Genomic DNA, 20,502 nt, shown 5'->3' with positions numbered 1-20,502 from the left:
GGGAGAGAGAGAGAGACACAGAGAGAGAGAGGGAGAGAAAGAGAGACAGAGAGAGAGAGAGAGAGAATCCCAAGCAGGCTCCACACTCCGTGCGGAGCCCAAATGTGGTACTCAATCCCACGGCCATGAGATCATGACATGAACCAAAATCAAGAGTCAGACGCTTAACTCACTGAGCCACCCAGGCGTCCTTACTATACCTCTTTATTTGCAAATCGTAGCCAGCCAGAAGGAAACCAAATATGCATAATACTATGCATTATAACAGAAACGTTCATCAGATTTCTCTGCTGGCGTGGCAATGTACCTTCAAAGCTTATTTGGTTTCTGTTCTCTACCTCCACAGTTTCTCAAGCACACTTTCAGATTTCGTGGAATGTTAGCTAAAATGCAAAATACATCCACAGAGAGACGGTAACGAAGAGTTCTGAAGCTTTCAAGGCTTCCTGTTCACTTTCATAACTGTCACGCGGAAATTCCGTGCCAAGGGAAATACGAGCAAATGGGAGAATCAGCATGATCGTGTATCTTAACTAGTAACACATTCTCCGGCCTGGTACTTGCACACATTTGTGTAAGAAGGCAACGAGACCAGAGGTGAGTGGCCGCAGTATGTGGCACATGAACTCATCGTCTTCAGTAGAGGGTCAACTGGAGTCTTGACCGTCAAGAGCCCTGTGACTGAGAACAGGCCTCCACGTGCCGCTCCGTCCAGAACAGTCCACCGGATCTCTGTGGTCCCAGTCCAGTTGTTAGTGTCCCCCCTTCACTCTTGGCAGTGGCCCAGCTGCAGGGACAGTGTGTGCGTGTATAGTCGCATGTATGTGTGTATGTGTTTAGCTGTATGTGTGTGTGCACGTATGTGCATAACGACAGTCAGCCTCCCCAAGCCGGTCCCAGGGCAAACGCACCCGTTCAGGGTGCAGAGATGCAGATTCCCCAGTAACCCAGCCCCGGCTGTGAAATGCACCTGACAGCCCAGCAGTGGTCCCCTAATATTCACTAAGACAAAAAAAAAAAAAAAAAAAAAGGAGAGGAAGCAGGGCCCTCTCTGTGTCTCTAAAGGCAGAGTGGGGGATGGAAAACGCAAAATAATAAGCCCCCTTAAAGACTGTGAAAGACACCAAGTGAAGTGCGTTCTGTGTTAATAAACATCTTTGGAGGGAAGAAAAGGGCAGCCATCCTGTGTGATGGCTGCAGGAGAGAGCGTCTGTGCCCAAGACAATGTGCCTTTTTTGGTCTCATTTAATTTTTTATAAACATTGTCTCTGACAAGGACACTCAAAAATACATCTCCATCATCTTCCTTTCTGGTAATTATCTCCCTAAATCAACACTGGACTGCCAGGATCAAGTAAATATTGCCATAGTAACTAAAAGCATTTTTGGATGCAGGGAAGAATTTAGTCACAACACTAGCCCCTTTAAATAATGCTGATTATAGGGTGCAGCCTTTTGTGGGGATCTATTCAACATAAACTGAAAAATTTAACATTTTACTTCCTAGAAAAGAGGCTGGAAAAACAAGCACATAATATTTGATAGGACGGTCTATTCTCTCCTGAATTCGTATCAGAGGAATTCCAAGTTTAAATAATATATTAAACATAGTCTAAAATGCAAATGAAGTTTTTCTCAATGTCACGGTTGGCTATTAGGAGAAAGTGTAAAGGGTTATGATAATTTTAAAGTATTATGAACTACAGAAAACAAATAAAAAGCATTTTCAGTGAATATGCTCAATTCATTGAACTATTCTCTCACTCCACTTAACTACCCACATGTGTACAATAATGATTTATAGACATTATACCTAATTATGCATATTTGGGCTGTGTGAGAGTGCTAACAAAAGCTCTAGAAAGCAACAATTACCTCTGTTGCTTAGCTACATAGTTTAAAATATTCCTATTAAGTGCAGATCACCAGAGAGGCGGGAGCGACAAAAACGCACATGTGCACGACAATGCGTTTCACTGTGCCGCTGCTAACTGCTAGCATTTTGGGTCATTTCCAGTTTACATAATTGTTTGGTTCAACTGTTTGTTACATGCTAAAAGAAAATATTTATTAATTATTCTTCAGAAAGAGAGGAGTCCTGCCGATAGAGGTGCCTACGTGCGTGGCACGCGATGGTTTCCGGGGACGTTTGCAAATCTGCAAACCAACTTTCCACGGACCCACCCCTCTCTGGCTTTCTCTGTCGTTACAAGGGAAAAAACAAAAAGACAAAAACAGAACAAAGTTGAGTCAGCTTTTGAGCCTGATAGATCTGTGATGGGCTGCTCACTTCTCTTAGCTTTGTAATGGGCTGCCTACCTTTTTAGGTTAGTGTGTTTTTATTTTCACCGGGCCACTGGTGATTTATTTTGTGCCTTTGCCATTAAAAACAGCTGACCTGGTTTTGACTGTAGGCTCGCGTGCTCACATCTGTGCAGACCCCGAAGGCTTCCTGCACCTTTCCGAAGCCTGTGTCCTCACACGCATAGTGAGGCCCACTGCGGAGGTCCCACGGGAGTGCACGCAAAGAGGGTGCCACACAACAGGTGCTCTTAAACGGTGGCTCTCTTCTCCCTTCCCCCAGATACAACTTGAGAAGACAGTAGCGGCAGAGGATACGTGGAACCCTCCACCTAAATGAGGTGGGGCCTGGTTTTTGTTTATTTACTTTTGAAGGGGGGCAGGGGCAGAGAGAGAGGGAGACACAGAATCCGAAGCCCTCTCCAGGCTCTGAGCTGTCAGCACAGAGCCCAACATGGGGCTCGAACCCACGAACTGTGAGATCGTGACCTGAGCTGAAGTCGGCCGCTCAACTGACTGAGCCACCCAGGCGCCCCTGGTTTTTGTTTAGGATAAGTGGCCAATCTGGGCACCTGGGTGGCTCAGTTGGTCAAGTCACCGGCTCTGGATTTCAACTTGGGTCACGATCTCACAGATCCTAAGTTCGAGTGACACATCGGGCTCTGCACTGCGGAGCCTGCTTGGGATTCTCTCTCTCTCCCTCTCTCTCCCTCTCTCCCTCTCTCTCTGTTCCTCCCCCACATGTGCTCCATCTCTCTCAAAATAAATAAACTTTAAACAACCATTTAAAAAAGATGATAAGTAGTGAATCCGACGTCTGAGAAAGGGCACACAGTCCAGTGTGAAGGGAACTCAGCCAGTTCCTCACTGACACCACACGTACTATGGAACTTCCCACCAACTGCCTTCAGAAACTGGATTTCAAGGGGTGCCTGGGCGGCTCCGTCGGTTAAGCGGCCGACTTCGGCTCAGGTCATGATCTCACGGTTCGTGAGTTCGAGCCCCGCGTCGGGCTCTGTGCTGACAGCTCAGAGGCTGGAGCCTGCTTCGGATTCTGTGTGCCCCTCTCTCTCTGCCCCTCCCCTGCTCATGCCCTGTCTCTCTCTGTCTCAAAAATAATAAAAATATTTCTAAAAAAAAAAACAAAAAAAAAAAAAAACTGGAGTTTCAATGCACAATGCACAATGCGGATGGAAAACCGCTATAGGTTTGAGGTCCAGAGACTGGGGCCAGACTGCTGGCCCGGCACCGCCTTTCTGCGTTCTGAGTCCTGTTCTTGTAAATGAGGATGATCCAATGACATCCTAGGACAATAAACTGATGCTCCTGGCATGGTGTTCGGTGCTTTATTGCATTTAATCTTTACAACAAGGACAAGAAAGGTCTATTCCATTTTGCAGAAGGGAAACTATTTCTCAGGAGCTACGGACTTGCTCAAGCTTACACGGCTAACCAGTGGCGGCAGGGGTGTGGTTTGGGGGCTTCCAGATCCAGACCCAGGGCCACGTGCTTCCCAACTCCGTGCCCATCCCTGTGCAACACATCCCACAGCCCAGGAAGTGCATATGCCACGGGTGATGCTTGCAAAACACAGCGACCCTTAGGAGAAACTGTTCAGCATACTAATAGCCTATTATTCTCCCAAGTTTGGATGCTTGCAAGAGTGAATTTACAGGAAGATACTAAAACACGATCGTCAGCTGACTTGCAGTAAGGAACAATGGCTCCTGAATTATAAAATTATAAATAAAATATGTAAAGATGAATCAACAACAACCACACGACAAAAATTAACAAGGAACCACACCTTGGCTTTCTCAGCACCACAGCAGCATAGGTCAGAAAATTCCTAGGGTACATTCCTGGGGGCAGTCAGAGCCTTGGGTGATTACCTAGGACACCCCTCCCTCCCCCTGAGAGCATTTCAAAGTGTGGAGTAGGGAGGAGGGGACGGAGCTTGGAGGACACCTTCTGCAACTTGGGGTAAAAAAAAATAAATGTTTTTGCCCAATATGTAAAAGTTCACATTTGTTTATTTGCTTTAAATCAAAGTCTCTACTCTGAGATGTCTGGTCATCCTAGAAAGTCTATATTAATGGATTCTCACATTACGTGTCCGCTGTTCTACATCAAAACAATTTTAAAAAGTCATCTGAAAATCACAAGTTTGGAGTTTGACTCCTTTAATACAAGTGGATTTTATTATAATTGGATTTTAGTTCTGTTTCTGGAACTATCAACGTTGCTTCTACAGACAAATTAGTTTTCCAGGTCTCTTGCATATGTAAATTCTGCTGGGAACAAAAGCCCTAGAAAAATGAATTTATCCTTCAAAGTTCTAAAATCGGGGTGGTTTATTCATTATTTGCAATTTTTTGAGAGGTAAGATGTGTTAAAACGATCATCCCAGCCCCTAGAGCTCTTACAGTAGTGACAGATTTCCCTGAGTCACCAGTGCGTGCTTAGAAACTGAGGAGAGGGGGGTGCCTGGGTGGCTCAGTCGGTTACGCGTCAGACTTCAGCTCAGGTTATGATCTCGCAATCCGGGGGTTCGAGCCCTGCGTCGGGCTCTGTGCTGACAGCTCAGAGCCTGGAGCCTGCTTCCCGTTCTGTGTCTCCCTTTCTCTCTGCCTCTCCCCTGCTTGTGCTCTGTCTCTATCTCTCAAGAATAAATAAACATTAAAAAATTAAATAAAAAAAAACTGAGGAGGGACTCCACACATTTGGCTAATGTCACTTCCAGGGGACCTTCCTTTCCTCGTCTGCACTGGGGAAGCACGCATTTGCCCTACCCACCTCCTGGTAGTACTTTGCAAACTTGTCTTCCCTTTGCCCCAGTGAAGAAGCTGCATCTGTATGGGTTTTCCACAATCTCTTCTGTCACCACTAATGTCCACCTGCAGCTCTTTGAGAGATAGCCAGTTGAGGGTAGGAGACGCAGTTGTGCCATTAAATGAATTCAAGCTTAGGACCTTAGCCTTCCTGAGCCCTGCTCCCTCTCTCTGTCATCTGAACTGCCTGCTGAAGACACAATTGGGCACACCCCTGGACAGGTAAAGACCTTGGGGTACCCGGAGTAAAGGAGAGGACAGGTGGAAAGCCCCGATGTTGACTTGCGCCCTAACTCAGCTCTCTTTCCTTCTGGCGAGAGGGGGTGACGGGCTCATAGACTGAAGCCAACGGAGAGTTTTGCTCTTTCAGCCAGGATAGGAGCATCTGTGACCTGTCATTTCTGGAAATGTGACTTTGTGATTTGATGTTGTAAAATGCTGCCCTGTCTACTTTCTGGAGGTAGTCAGAGCACGGGAGAATTGGATTATGGAGCACGGTTAGCTGGGAAATAATTATTTTGCTTATCTGTCAGTTGTGTCCTAATTATCTTCTTTTCAACACCTATGAGCTGCATTACCTTAAGCATTAAATCTCTTTGGTCTTCAGTGATCTCATCTGTAAAATCATGACCATAATCATGCGTACCTCATGTCATTGTTGGGTAGATTAAGTGATGTAATTTATGTGCCTGGAATATATTAAGAATGCAAAAATAATGGCTACCACCACTATAATTTCAGCATATTCATTACTAGTAATGCTTCGAGTGCTAAATATAAAAATAGGTAACATTTGGGAAGCTGCAAATAGATGTCCATCAATGCTTGTAACTGAATGTTTCACTGAGAACATTCTGACAGTACATCTTCTTGGTTGGTATTACGCATCTACGATGATCACGTGACTAACGTGAAAGGCAGGAAGTCAGTGGGCAGAACAGTCCTGTCCTCATGGTACTTACAAGAATGGGTTGGTGTAAAAGATGCCCATTTAAAAAAATACTCGGTGAATTAATGTCAACTAGATGAATTATGCCTCAAGTCTAACCACATCGATTCAAGGACCTTCCCTAATACCGGATTCACCCCGCAATTTTCACAAATCAACGAAAAACTGACCAGCTCAAGGAAACAAAGAGTCAAGGATGATTGTAATTTACAGATGACCGATGAGGCTGTAAGCCATATGCTAACTACAGAAAAGCCAGGACATTTACTTAAACACTGTCAAATCAGAAAATACAACTTTGTTTTCACTGCAAAATCTCAAACTACTCACAAGCCCAAATTACCGAAGATCTGATGGTTGTGACCTGACATTTGTGTTCATTCAGTCAGTACACTTTTACATCTTTTCTAGTAATACCTATCGCTATTACTATGATTCTTTCAATAACAGATATTTATGATCTAAGAACTCACTGCCTTTGGCTTGTATAATACATACTTCTTTTCACATAACATCTTATTGAGTGCATTTTGATTCCTTAAAAAGTCACATTCAGGAAAGACGTATTTCGTAGAATAGATGTACCCCTCATTTCATTTTCTAACCAGTCAAGCTTTAGATTTCCATTTATTTTTTTTTCATAGATTTTTGAGATATGTTGTGTGTCCTTTGATTTCAGCCTCATGCATAAAGTGGTTGGTGGTGGTCCAACCCCTGGAGGTGCTGTGAGTGCCATGGGCCGAATAGAAGCAACTGTGAACTGGGGAGAAACACATCCCAAAATTTCAAAAGAGTAACTACATATCACTTAGCATGCAAACAGCATGTCATGAGTGAGTGAAGAGTCAAATTCACGAAATACAATGCATGCCTAAAGATAAATGAAAATTATTTATTTCTGAACTAATGGGCACAGTGATACATTTTCTATAATGTATCATCTTCCCGCTGAAGGAGACCCTGGACGGCCAACTTTAGGTCCCTTCTGCTAAGTCCATTGCTGTAAGTACTTATTTTTAGAATGGTAAAAATATTAAGGTCACAGGCCACCGGAATTAGTCTGTGTTATTACCAAATATATTTGGGGGAGGGGGATAGTGGCTAAATAATACTCTGCATGTTTATAAAACAAAAGAAGTAAATGCTTTATTTCTATATGTCCTATCTTAGATACCTTAAGCTTAAATATGTCTGCCCTTTTATTTTTAAGGGTTCTTTCAGGGATAGACATCCGTCCTATTAGGGAGTCGAGGTTCTCTTTAAGGCTTAGATCTTTTATTTTCTTCAAAAAGAGGCACAGTCCAATTGTATACTTTTGAAAATGGACTCGGGGCAAGGACTCTCCGTGGCTTGTATTTAGACTCTCCACAGTTACTGACTGAAAAACATCGGCTCTCAGTAAATGGATGCTGAGTGAAAGCAAGGTTTGCTTTTGCTTCCAAACGGGAATCTGCCTTCACAGCCACACAGACTATGTTCTACGTAAGTGAAGACTGGGTCTTTGGTGCCAGGGAGTAGACAAAGTTTGGGCCACTCCTGCTCGCTACCTGAGGCGGTGTGATCGCTGGCTTCCGGGAGGCCATCTTCCTCCTCCGCCTCGGTCCTGTCGTCACATTCTTCTCTGCAGTCCACGTTCGGGCTGTAGTGTCGGGGCTTCATTAGCAGGGATTTTCTCTTGTTGACTGGGACGCCCAAAGCCTGCTCTGCAGCTCTCCTCTTCTTCGCCATGGAACAATCGTACGCAGCACTGTAGTGATTGAGGCAAATTAAGAACATGGAGAAAAGACTTTACTGCTACTTGCCATCTGATTTCCATGAAGTGCAACCCAAAGCCTGTGGACACCTGGGACCAAAGGTTTAGGGTTAGTTGTTGGCACTAATGAAAACAGCCCATCCACTGACTCTACTAAACTGTGTGGATTCTATTTTACTGCCTATCAGAAGAGTTTTTTTTTTTTTTTAAAAATCATCCTTAATCCTGAGTAAGCATATGTTAATCTGTGCTTTGCTTGGCACTACATTAAATACCCAGGGAGGGATGAAACAAGATTTGTACTGGTTTGCTAATCCTAAGAAACAGCTAATGTGCAAAATATACCACCAGACACACACACACACAAAACGTGTCCAGTATGGATAAACCACAAGGTTTTTCGAATAGTTGTTTGCTACCCAAACTGCTTATCTCTCCCACGGTTGTGCACCAAACTTGAGATGCCACATCCTGAGCTTTGACCTGAAAGGAAAAAGCATAAAGGGAGGGGCAAGCTAGGAACACTCTGTCAGCCCATCTCCAGCCACGAATAAAAAAATAAAAAAATAAAAAAAGGTGGAAAGATGCTACGTGGCATTCTGCCTTTTGATTCTCACCCATTTGGCACACAGAACAAACAAATAAAAGGAGGAGACATAAGATTGGATTTCACAAAAATGGACAACAGTTTATCCCTATTCTTGTCCTCGTATGATTTTATTTGGAAATGCTCCTGAGGGCGGCCCTTTCAAAACAGATTTCCTACCTATAGCTCACTCAGAATTAATGCAGATCACTCTATGTGCTGAAGTTAAGACAAACATTCTCTTGGCAAGATCCAGGAAGACCAGAGGGCTTAGCCCACAGTGAGTCTGTGAGAGATATTTATTAAATGCTCTTTGAAGAAAAGCACAAAGCTTTAGAAGCAAAGATCCAGAACAGAGAAACTTAGAGCAATAAGATATTACTTACTCCATCACGAAAAAATTACTGAATACTCAGTAATATTATCAAGTAGATAAAGGACTTAAATTGTTCTCTTAGGAACATCAATGCAAAGACAGTGGCCCCGTTCACAACAATTATGTGATTACAGCTGTATGTGAATTCTTGAACTTAGAACGGTAGATTTAAAAAACTTCAGAGGGAGGAAAAAAAGGCTATTCCTTCCAGGAAAAAAGGAATATAGAAAGAGAGATAATCCGAGAGGGTTAGAAATCTTTCAAAAAAAAAAAAAAAAAGATTAAAAAGCGGACAATTGAAAATTATCCTCCAGAAGAGAACAGTGACCTTCCCAAATAAACTAATTTCCCTTTGCAAAATCTCTCTGATGAGCCCAAATTTAAAGCGACCCTGTACAGAAGATGGAACAAGAGAGAATATAATCAGATGACTACGGTAGCTAAAACCTGCCTTTATATGGTGGTGGATATATAACATTCATATGGAGACTGCAGAAAGTGGAAACCTACATGGCCTAAATCTGGTGGTTTCTCAAGGAAAAGTCTACAACGTGGGGAGGTAATGGGAATGTGCAAAAAGAAGCAGAACTAGCCTTACACGAGTTTTCTTCGTCAAGGAGACTGACCTGGGAAGGAAGGGGGACAGAGAAACTTATCAAAATGGGTACATTTCCTAGGTATGTGAGGAGAGTTCAAGAACTTCCCCAAACGAGTTAAAGTGTCCTGAGTCAAGTGAACTTCCATTAAAGATGCTCAGAAAATATACCAGACCACTAAACTATTATCTCAAACCAAGAAGATGCATAGAAAATGAGAGAGGCTCCTGGCAAATGTCATTCAGGTATTGAAGCAGGGAAAGAAAGCAGATTCTAAAAACCACTTTAAGCATACCATCTGTGCCAGGGAAAAGGCCAAGAAAGCTTATCAAAACAAAGATTTGTCAGTGGCAGGAAACACTGATCAGTAAGACCTGGGTGGCAGGGCTGGTTTACTAACTGGTTGATGAGGAAACTGTCATTTCTTGCTTTGATGGTGGATGAATGAGGCTGACCGTCTATTACTTGGACAATCCTTACAAACTTTGTGCCATTAACACTGTTATCCAAATTGACTTATAAAGACAAGTATCGTTCTCAAAATCACGTACCTGGTCAATGGTGTGGCTGGTATTTGAATCCCAGGCTGCTGGACCCCAAAGCTCATGTTTTTTCCTATGTGTTGCCAGATTAAAACAATGAAGTTGCTAATTTCCATATGCATTTGGCAACTGGGTGAAGTTATACCTGAGTCAACCAGCCACGTCTCTAACTGGAAGGAAGCTATCACAGGGCTTTGCCCAATGATTTAGGTGCAGGTATGTAGGACGCTCGTCAGATCTGGAGGTAGTACTGAGTTGCAGCAATGAAAATCATGTTGCAAAATGTAATTAAGATCCCCAAAGTGTCCACAGTCTGGAGTTGTAGGGTGAACCTAATGAGATGATATTTAATGGTAATAAAACTCAAGTTCAGTGTTTAGGTCCAAATACTAACTGTGCAAGGATGAAAGGGCTATGTAAGGTTTTACTGAAAGTACAAATTTAGCTTCAAATAAATGATTGTGTTTGATAGTGTGTAGGAAGTTCCTTAAAGAATATTATCTGTGTAACCTGGAAAAAAATAATTGTATTTTTTGGAACATCAAATTCCTTATCCCTCGAATAGGGATAATAATTTCTATATCACATGTGGTGGATAGAGAAGATAACATCTGTGCTGTTACTGACTAAAATAGGTTAAGATAGAACTGTTCTGACTCCCTGCTCAGTGCTCCTTGGACTCCATCAACACGAGACTGATGCTGTCACAAGGCGACATCACAAACTCTCTCCCCAGCATACTGCATAGATTTATGCATGCTTGTATGTCCGTAAATGCATTCTAATTTTTTACATATTATTTATATTTACATAAATTACACGAGATTTATACATAACATTTGCTTTAAATCTCACATTCTGTGCATTTCTCCATTGCAAAGTAGCCATGGCCCAGGCAGCATTTGGAGCTAAAATGAAAGGCTTTATAACAAATATTACCCTTTGTGTGTGCATGGAAAATGGTCCCTTTCCCTAGTTTTCCCTGAGGGCACACTATTTTGGCTTTATTGTGACACTTCACTGTGACACTGCAATGAGGGAAAGCCATGCTTTACATGTCACTGAAAGAAATGCCACAAAATGCTAACATATCTTCTCAAGGTTGCCAGAAATAATTTCCACTGGGTTGTGTTTTCCCATCTGCGGAGCTCTGAAATGTTAAGGAAATAAATGAGCTCTATTATCTATATTTTTCTAGTAGATGAGAAAGAAAGAGAAAAAATACACTCAGCCCTGCATTTATTGTTCTATTCAATCAAACTGTTGCTTTAAACATCCACAGTCCTCGAGGGAACTTTATCAATGCACCAAATACCTTTCAACACCACATTTTCATATCTGTGGCTTTGACTTTATTAAAATATCTTTAAAAGATCTGTATGTTTACTTCGGAGAAATTTTTGGTTACATATTTGAGAAATGCTTCCATTTAGAAACTCAGAGTCTAATTTGAAATGGCATTCCCTTTGATGACAACATATGGCTGAAATTTCATTCAAAACAATGATTGAGAAAAACAACAATTAGATAACTTTAATGATAGACTCAGGGCTGGAAGTATGTTTAGAAGTCACATCCATTGATCTTTCAGATTTCAAAGAAGAGTACAACAAATTAGAAACCTGTGAATTCCCAAAATCTGTCCAATAAACAGTGGGTTCTACAGTCTTCCAGCTTATTTTCCAGTCATAAATTCTCAATGCAAGTTACAAGAAGACATGTAACAAATTAAAAAATGCAGGTTCAGCAATAGATCTATTCTGAGTGCACTCCCCTCAAAAAATAAAATACAAAAATCAATGAAAGTTATGAATCCCTGAGCCTATGGAAATTATTTATAGGTTCCATTTCTATGGAATATTCATAACAGGTACTCCTGTGGATTTCTTTTAACTAGGAAGAACACCACAGACTTGTGGAAAGGAACCAAGGAGTATAAATTTGAATTAAGGATGATTCAGAAAAAAAACAACAGTATGATGATTGAAAAAGAAAAAAATTAAATTATTTTCAGAGACATCCTTTTATTTAAGGAAAATCCAAATGAATCTACAGATAAAATATCAAAGTAAGAAAGCAAATTTAATGAAGTCATTACAAATTATTTGAGCTTTTATAAACCATTAATAAAAAATTAGAGGGGGGGGTCTGGGGGCTCAGTTGGTTGAGTGTCTCAGCTCAGGTCATGATCCAGGGTCGTGGGATCAAGCCCCACATCAGGCTCTGTGCTGAGCGTGTAGCCTGCTTAAGATTCTTTCTCCCTCTTCCCTTCTCCCCCACTCTCTACCTCTCCCTCAAATTAAAAAAAAATTAATTAGAAAAAAAGTTAAAAAATAAAACCATTTATAATGCATAGAAATATAAAATACTTAGGGATAAATCTAAAAAAAGATGCATAAAACTTACACAAAACAACATTTAAAGAAAACTAAAGAACTAAACAGAGAAATATAAGATGTGCATGGAATTAAAAACTCAGTTTTGGAAGATTTCAATTCTCCCCAAAATTATCTATTAGATTCAATGAAATCTCAAAGTCCCAAGAGTAATTATTTTTTTAGAAAGTAACAAGTTAAGGGGCACCTGAGTGGCCCAGTGGGTTAAACATCCAACTCTTGGTCACGGCTCAGGTCATGATGTCATGGTTTGTGAGACTGAGCCCCACATGGAGCTCTGCGTTCACAGTACGGAGCCTGCTTAGGATTCTCTCTCCCTCTCTCTCTGCCCCTCCCCTGCTCACAATTGTTCTCTCTCTAAATAAATAAATAAACTTAAAAAATAGAAATTAACAAGTTAATTGTAAAATTTCTATGAAAATGAAAAGAACTAAGAACAACATACACCATCTTGAAGAAAGCAACAAAGTTGAAAGACTTACAGTTTTAAATGTCAAAATTTATCATAAATCTCTAGTACTTGACATAGGGTGTTGTGGTGCAAGCATAAACAAATCGACCAATGTAACACAACAGATATTCTATCCACTGGGTTCAGAAATAGGTTCACACATACGTGGTCAATTTTTGACAAAGGTATTGTTGAGAAAAGGGTTGTTTCCTCAGTGAATGGCACTGAGTCAATTCGATATCTATCTGAAAAAAAAATGTCTTGACTTCTACGTTATATCATATACAACAAACAATCCCAGAAGAATTATGGATTTAAAAGACTAAGAAGAGAGTAGAAAAAGCAATCCATTGAATGGGAGAAGGTATTTGCAATTCATCTTTACTTAAAAAAAAAAAAATTTACATACAGAATATATAAAGATTTCTTGCAAACAAATAAGAAAATCACAACCTAATGGAAGTATCACAACATAGATCCATAGGTCTCTGGAGGAGGGCCACAACATTGCAGCAAAGAATTAGAAATTCTCAAAAAACAGCACTGGCAGAGATAGAATCCCTGAACTTGAAGCCAGAGATGGCCATTGTCAACTAGTTTCTGTTAGATCTACCAAGTCATGATGTCAAGCAGGCATCGAAGTCATGGAAGGCCCCCCATTAGGCTGAGGCAAGTCTAGAGGAAACAAGCAAGATCAGCGATCAGATTCCATAACATCCACCACTATGGTGGCAGTACCTCACCATCAACAGCCACAGATGAGCCACATATAGGGGTCTTGAATATCAGACACAAAGGGAGAAAAAGGAAGAACTTGATTTATAAATGAGTTGGCTCAGCATCTGAGGGCAACTGGAAAACAGGCCGCAGGTCACCATGTAAGGGTGGCTCTGAAAGGACAGAGAGAAGAAACTTCCCAGTGGGCAGAGCTACAGGACAGGGCAGGGATGCAGCTGGCCCTCCACTTTGCATGAAGAGAAAAGTTGCCAAGGAAAGGAAATATAGGTGCCCATAGGCAAAGTGAATAGTTTAATTAGTCAGGCAGGGACAGAGATGAATGGTTTAGCCAGAAAATCAGGGACAAGAAGGTCTGAGGAAAAGGCATGTGAATGCAGTTATGAAAGTTAGGACGAAATTTGAAGGCCTTTGTCTTGTGCAATGACACCCACCATATAGCACATACCAGGAAATGAGCATTAAACCACCATCCAGACATAACGGCCTTGTCAGACATCAGCCAGGCTCTTTCTTTAGCTTTCAGATGCTGTTGCAATGGAGTCATTAATGGAGTAGACTCAGGGGCAGGGGAGGAGGCACTGAATATACCGAAAACATGGATTCCCACCAAGACTGAATTAGCTACTCTCACAGCCCAATGTCCTGTGTGTCAGCAAAAGAAATAAATGGCACGTGCCCAGTATGACACCATCCTTTGAGAAGACCAACAATTTAACTTGACTGGAATTGACACATATTTTGGATATGGACTTGTTTTTCTTGCCTTCAGAGCCTCATAGCACCACTCTCTGAAGGCTTATGGAATGTTTGTTCCACACAAGAAATTCTCATACATCTCATTGGACCACAGGATCCTGTTAGGAAGAGGACTATGAGAACAAAATAATTGGGTACATGTTAATATCACTTACCATACATCGCAGAAATTGCTGGCCTGATGGAGTGATACGATGGCTTCTTGAAGGCATAGCTGAGATGCTACCTTTGGAGGTGATACCCTGCCAAGATGAAATCATATGGCATTTGTTTTTCTTCATCTGACTTATTTCACTTAAGCATAATACCCTCAAAGTCCATCCATGTTGTTACAAATACAAGATTTTATTCTTTTTTATGGCTGAGTAGTATTCCAGTGTGTGTGTGTGTGTGTGTGTGTGTGTGTGTGTGTGTGACATCTTTATCCATTCATTCACTGACAGACACTTTGTTTCCATATCTGAGCTACTGTGAATAATGTTGCAATGAATATAGAGGTGCATATATCTTTTCAAATAATTTTTTTTGTTTTCTTCAAATAAGTACCCAGAAGTGGAATTGTTGGAATATATGACAGTTTTTTTTTAATTATTCTTTTTTGAGAAATCTCCTTTCTGTTTTCCATAGGGGCTCCACAAATTTATATTCCCAACAACAGTACACAAACATTCACTTTTCTCCACATCCTCACCAGCCTTGTTATTTTGTGTCTTTTTGATAATAGCCATCCTGGTGGGTATAAGATGATATCTCAATGTGATTCTGATTTTATTTTACTGATGATGAGTGATGTTGAACATATTTTCATATGTTTGTTGGCAAACTACATATCTTTGGAAAAATGTCTATTCAGATCTCTGCCCATTTTTAATCAGATGGTTTGTGTTTTGTTGTTGTTATTGAGTTGTAGATCTTGATATATCTTGGATATTAACCCCTAAGCAGATATATGATTTGCAAATATCTTATTCCATTGAAGATGTTGCCTTTATGTTTTCCTAAGGATTTCCTCCACTGTACAGAAGCTTTTTAGTTTGATGTAGTGCTATTTGTTTATTTTGCTCTCGTTGCCATTGGCTTTGGAGTCAGATCCAAAAAATATCACCAAGAGAAATGCCAAGGATCTTACTGCCTATGTTTTCTTCTAGGAGTTTTGTGGGTACTGGTCATATATACAAATCTTTAATCCATTTTAAATTAGTGTGTATGGTACTAGATAGTGGTCCACTTTCATTCTTTTGCATGTGGTTGTCCAGTTTGCCCAACACTACGTGTTGAAGAGACTGATCTTTCTCCATGGCATATTATTGCCTCCTCTGTCATAAATTAACTCACCATATATATATGTGTGTGTGTGTGTGGGTGTGTGGGGGGGGTTATTTATGACCTTTCCATTCTGTCCCATTGATGAATGTTTCTATTTTTATGCCAATACCATACTGTTTTATTACAGCATTGCAATATAGTTTGAAATCAGGGAGTGTGATGCCTCCACTTTTATTCTTCTTTATCAAGATTGCTTTGGCTATTCAGAATCTTTTGTGGTTTCATATAAATTTTAGGATTTTTTTTTCTATTTCTGTGGGGAGAATGTCATTAGCATTTTGATAGGGATGACTCTGAATCTGTAGAGTGCTTTGGGTTATATGGACATTTTAACAATATTAATTCTTTCAATTCATGAGCATGGATTATCTTTCCATTTATTTGTGTCTTCCTCAAGTTATTTCATCAATGTCTTGTAGTTTTAGAGTACAGATGTATCACCTCCTTGGTTAAATTTATTCCTACATACTTTTTAATACAATTGTAAGGATGTTTTTTAAATTCCTTTCTGATAGTTTGTTGTTAGTGTATAAAAACACAACAGATTTTTGTATGTTGATTTTGTATCCTGCAACTTCACTGAATTTGTTTATTAGTTCTAAGTTTTTTGGTGAAGGCTTTAGAAAAGTCTTCTATGTATAGTATCATGTCATCTGAAAATAGTGACAGTTTAACTTCTTCCTTATCAATTTGGATGCTTTTTATTTATTTCTCTTGTTTGATTGCTGTGGCTAAGACCTCCACTACTATATTAAATAAAAGTGATGAGAGTAGACATCTTGCCCTGTTCCTGATCTTAAAGGAAAATTTCTCAGTTTTTCACCATTGAGTATGATGTTGTGTACTTGTTATATATGGCCTTTATGGTTTGAAGTACATTCCTCCTATACCTGCTTTGTTGAGCATTTTTAGCATTAATGGATGTTAAATTTTTTCAATGCTTTTATGCATTGATTGAAATGATCATAACATTTTTTATCCCTCATTTTGTTAATATAGTGTGTCACATTGATTTATTTGTGGATGATAAGCCATCCTTGCATCCCAGAAATATAGTCCACTTGATCACAGTACACAATCTTTTTCGTGTATTGTTGAATTCAGTTTGCTAATATTTGTTGAGGATTTTTGCATCTGTGTTTATCATGGATATTTGCCTGTAATTTTCTTTTTTGTGCATCCTTTTCTGCTTTTTTTGTAGCCAGGTGATGCTGACCTTGTGAAATGAGTTTGGAAATACTCCCTCCTCTTCAACATTTTGAAAACTTTGGGAAGAATAACTATTGAATCTTCTTTGAATATTTGGTAGAATTCACCAGTGAAGTCATCTGGGATTGGACTTTTGTTTTGTTGGGAGGTTTAGATTACTGCTTCCATATCCCTGAAAATTGGTCTATTCAAATTTCCTATTTCTTCATTAATCAGTCTTGGAAGATTTTATGTTTCTAAAAATTTATCCATTTCTTCTAGGTTGTCATTTGTTGGCATATTATCGTTCATAGCAGTCTCTTACGATCCTTTGTATTTCTTTGGTATCAGTTGTAACTTCCCTTCTTCCACCTCTGACATTACTTATTTGAGCCCTCTCTTTTTTTCTTATTAAGTCTAGCTAGGAGATTATTAATTTTGTTTATCTTTTCAAAGAACCAGCTCTTAGTTTCAATGATATTTTCTATCATCTTTTTGCTGTCTATTCCATTTATTTCTGCTCTGATCTTTATTATTTCCTTCCTTCTTTTAACTTTGGGCTTCATTTGTTTCCTCTTTTTCTCATTCCTTTTGCTGTAAAGTTAGTTTATTTGAGATTTTGAGTGTAAAGTTAGATTGTTTATTTAAGATTTTTCTTGTTTCTTGATGTAGGCTTGGATTGCAATGAATTTCCATCTTAAAACTGCCTTTGCTTCATCCCACACATTTTGGTATGATGTATTTTCATTTTCATTTGTCTAGGTATTTTTTTATTTCTCCTTTGATTTCTTCATTGAACCTTTGGTTATTTAGTAGCATGTTGTTTAATCTCCACATATTTGTGATTTTTCCCAGTTTATTTTCCGTGATTGATTTTCCGTTTCACACCACTGTGGTTTGAAAAGATGCTTGATATGATTTCCATCTTCTTAAATTTATGTGGACTTATTCTGTGGCCTAACATATGATCAATCCTGAAGAATATTCCATGTGCACTTGATAAGAATGTGTATTCTGCTGCTGTTGGATGGAATGTTCTGTTTAATCTATCTGGTCTAATGTGTCAGTGTTTCCTTCTTGATTTTCTGTCTGGATGACCTATCTATTGACGTAAGTAGGGTGGTAAAGTCCCCTACTACTATTGTATTGTCATTGATTTCTCTTTTTAGGTCTGTTAATATTTGCTTTGCATATTTAGGTGCTCCTATGCATGATGTATAAACATTTATAAATGTTACATTTTCTTGCTGCATCTCCTGCTTATCTTTTATTACAGTCTTTGTTTTTAAGTCTATTTTTTCTGAAATAAGTATAGCTACCCCAACTTTTTTTTCTTGGTTTCCATCTGCATAAAACATCTTTTTCCAACACTTCACTTTCAGTCTGGGTGTTTTCTTACATCTGAGGTAAGTCTCTTGTAGGCAGTGAAGAGATGGGTCTTGTTTTTTATCCATTCAGCCACTCTTTGTCTTTTGATTGGAGTATTTATCCGTTGACATTAAAAGTAATTATAGACAGGTAGGTACTTACTGCCATTTTGTTCATTGTTTTCCGGCTGTTTTTGTAGTTTCTGTCTGTTTCTTTCTTTTTCTCTTGCTTTCTTCCATTGTGGTTTGATTCCTTTCTTTGGTGTTATTTTTAGATTGCAGTCTCATTATTTTTTGTTTACCTACTATAGGTTTTTGCTTTGTGGTTACCATGATGCTTGCATATATCAGCTTGTATATATTGGTCTATTTTAAGTCAATAGCAAGTTAAGTTTGAACACATTCTAAAACTACATTTTTATTCCCCACTCCCACATTTTGTATTTTTGATGTCACATTTCATCTTTTTATTTTGTCTATTTCTTAATTTTTACATTTATAGTTACTTTTTTTTTTTACCACTCTTGTCTTTTAACTTTCATAGTAGCTTTATAAGTAATTACTGAATTAACTATATATTTACCTTTACCAGTGAGCTTTTCCATACATTTTCTTGTTACTAATTAGTACCTTTTCTTTCAGCTTAAATAAGTCCATTTAACATTTCTTGTATGGCAAGTTTAATGGTGATGAACTACTTTGGTTTTCACTTGTCTGGAGAACACTGTATCTCTCGTTCAATTTTGAATGATAACCTTACAAGTATAATATCCTTGGTTGCAAGTTTTTGTTTTCAGCATTGCTGACATATCATGATACCTCTTCCTGGACTACAAAGTTTCCGGTGAAAAATCTGCTCATAGTTTTATGGGTTTCTTTGTACATAACAAGTTGTTTTTCTCTTGCTGTTTTAAGATTTTGTCTTCAATCTTTGACACTTTAATTATGAGGTATCTTGAGGTGGATCCCTGGATTCATCTTATTTGAAATTCTGTGGAGTTCCTGGATCTGTCTGTTTCCTTCCCCAGGTTAGGGATGTTTTCAGCCATTATTTCTTCAAATAAGTTATCTGTTCTTTTTTCTCTCTCCTTTTGATAGCCGTATAAGTGAATGTTTTTCTAACAGATGTTGTCCTAGAAGTCCCTTATTTTCACCTTTTAAAATTCTTTTTTCTCTTCGTTGCTCTGTTTGGGTGAGTTCCACTGCCATGTCTTCCAGGTCGCTGATCCTTTCTTCTGTTTCACCTAGTCTGCTGCTGAACTCCTCTAGCATATTTTTCAGTTCAGTTATTGTATTCTTCAGTCTGTGGCTTCAGTTTGGTTCTTTCTTATAGCTTCTATTACTCTGTTGAAGTTCTCTCTGTGTCCATCTATTCTCCTAAGATTAGTGAGCATCTTAATGAGCATTACTTTGAATTCTTTATCAGGTAAATTACTTATCTTCCATTAAAGGGTGTGTGTGTGTGTGTGTGTGTGTGTGTGTGGCTTTGTTTGTTTTGTTTTTCTGGGATATTATCTTGTTCTTTTGTTTGGAGCATAGTCTTCTGTTTCTACATTTTGCTTGACTCTGTGGTTATTTCTATGTATTAGGTGAACAGCTACCTCTCCCAGGCTTCAAGGGGTGGTTGTAGGAAGACTGAGGGAGGGTCTGCCTGTCTGTTCAGGGCCCTGAATATGGTAGCCTGCCAAGAATTATCTCTACAATGTTTCAGCCCCTTGACACTGAGAAACACAAGCCCTCACACAAAGCCAGGCATTCAAGGGATGTCCCCTGTGTGGACTGTGTACAAGCTCTGGGTCACGGTACACCACCCACTGGGTTTAGGGCCAGGGGGGAGCACCAGGCCAGGGTAAGCCTGTCCACTGGAAATATGCACTTTTTAAAAATGTTTGTTTATTTATTTTGGGGGGGCAGCAAGGGCGGGAGAGAGAGAATCTGCACTGTCGGTGCAGAGCCCAACACAGGGCTCAAACTCACAAACGGTCAGATCATGAAATCAAGAGTCAGCCACCTAACTGACTGAGCCACATAGGTGCCCCTGGCAATATGCAGTTTTAATGATTATTGCATAGTGTTATGTCCTTGACAGTTTGAATATATGGGTCCAAGAGCTATGAGGTAGATTAGGAGTGGCTCGGTGTCCCGTGACTTCCAGCGGCCAACGTGAGGGACTTATATATCCCTTGCCCCAAATCTAGACTCTGTGGGTCTGATGATCTCGGTCCCCAAAAGGAGAATGCTTACATCAGGGAACATAGTAAAAGTCCTGTTAAACTTTAAGCCCCAAATGCCTCTCAGTCACTTGGGCTTCTTGCACTGGGATATCAGCAGGCAAAGAAGAGTCAT

General features: G+C 39.7%; 1 protein-coding gene across 11 annotated transcripts in view; it reads right to left on the bottom strand.

Annotated features, from left to right (window-relative positions):
* LOC123586297 (suppression of tumorigenicity 18 protein) overlaps positions 1–20,502 on the bottom strand; it is a 257,980-nt gene that overhangs the window by 60,354 nt on the left and 177,124 nt on the right. For 7 of the 11 annotated variants that reach the window (XM_045455341.1, XM_045455340.1, XM_045455337.1 and 4 more), the window contains 2 exons: positions 14,431–14,517; positions 7,629–7,828 (listed from right to left, as the gene is read on the bottom strand). The exons of 1 other annotated variant lie outside the window; for it this stretch is intronic. In XM_045455341.1, coding sequence (XP_045311297.1) covers positions 7,629–7,828; positions 14,431–14,517 — 287 coding nt within the window. Of the gene's footprint in view, positions 1–7,628; positions 7,829–8,600; positions 8,605–14,430; positions 14,518–20,502 lie in introns of those variants that run through there. 3 more of the 11 variants (XM_045455344.1, XM_045455343.1, XM_045455345.1) reach the window with 2 other exon arrangements.

Source organism: Leopardus geoffroyi, chromosome C3 (assembly GCF_018350155.1).
Source record: "Leopardus geoffroyi isolate Oge1 chromosome C3, O.geoffroyi_Oge1_pat1.0, whole genome shotgun sequence".
NCBI classification, from domain to species: domain Eukaryota; kingdom Metazoa; phylum Chordata; class Mammalia; order Carnivora; family Felidae; genus Leopardus; species Leopardus geoffroyi.
The sequence above is the reverse complement of the archived record's forward strand: the minus strand, read 5'-3'. Positions and strand labels throughout refer to the sequence as shown.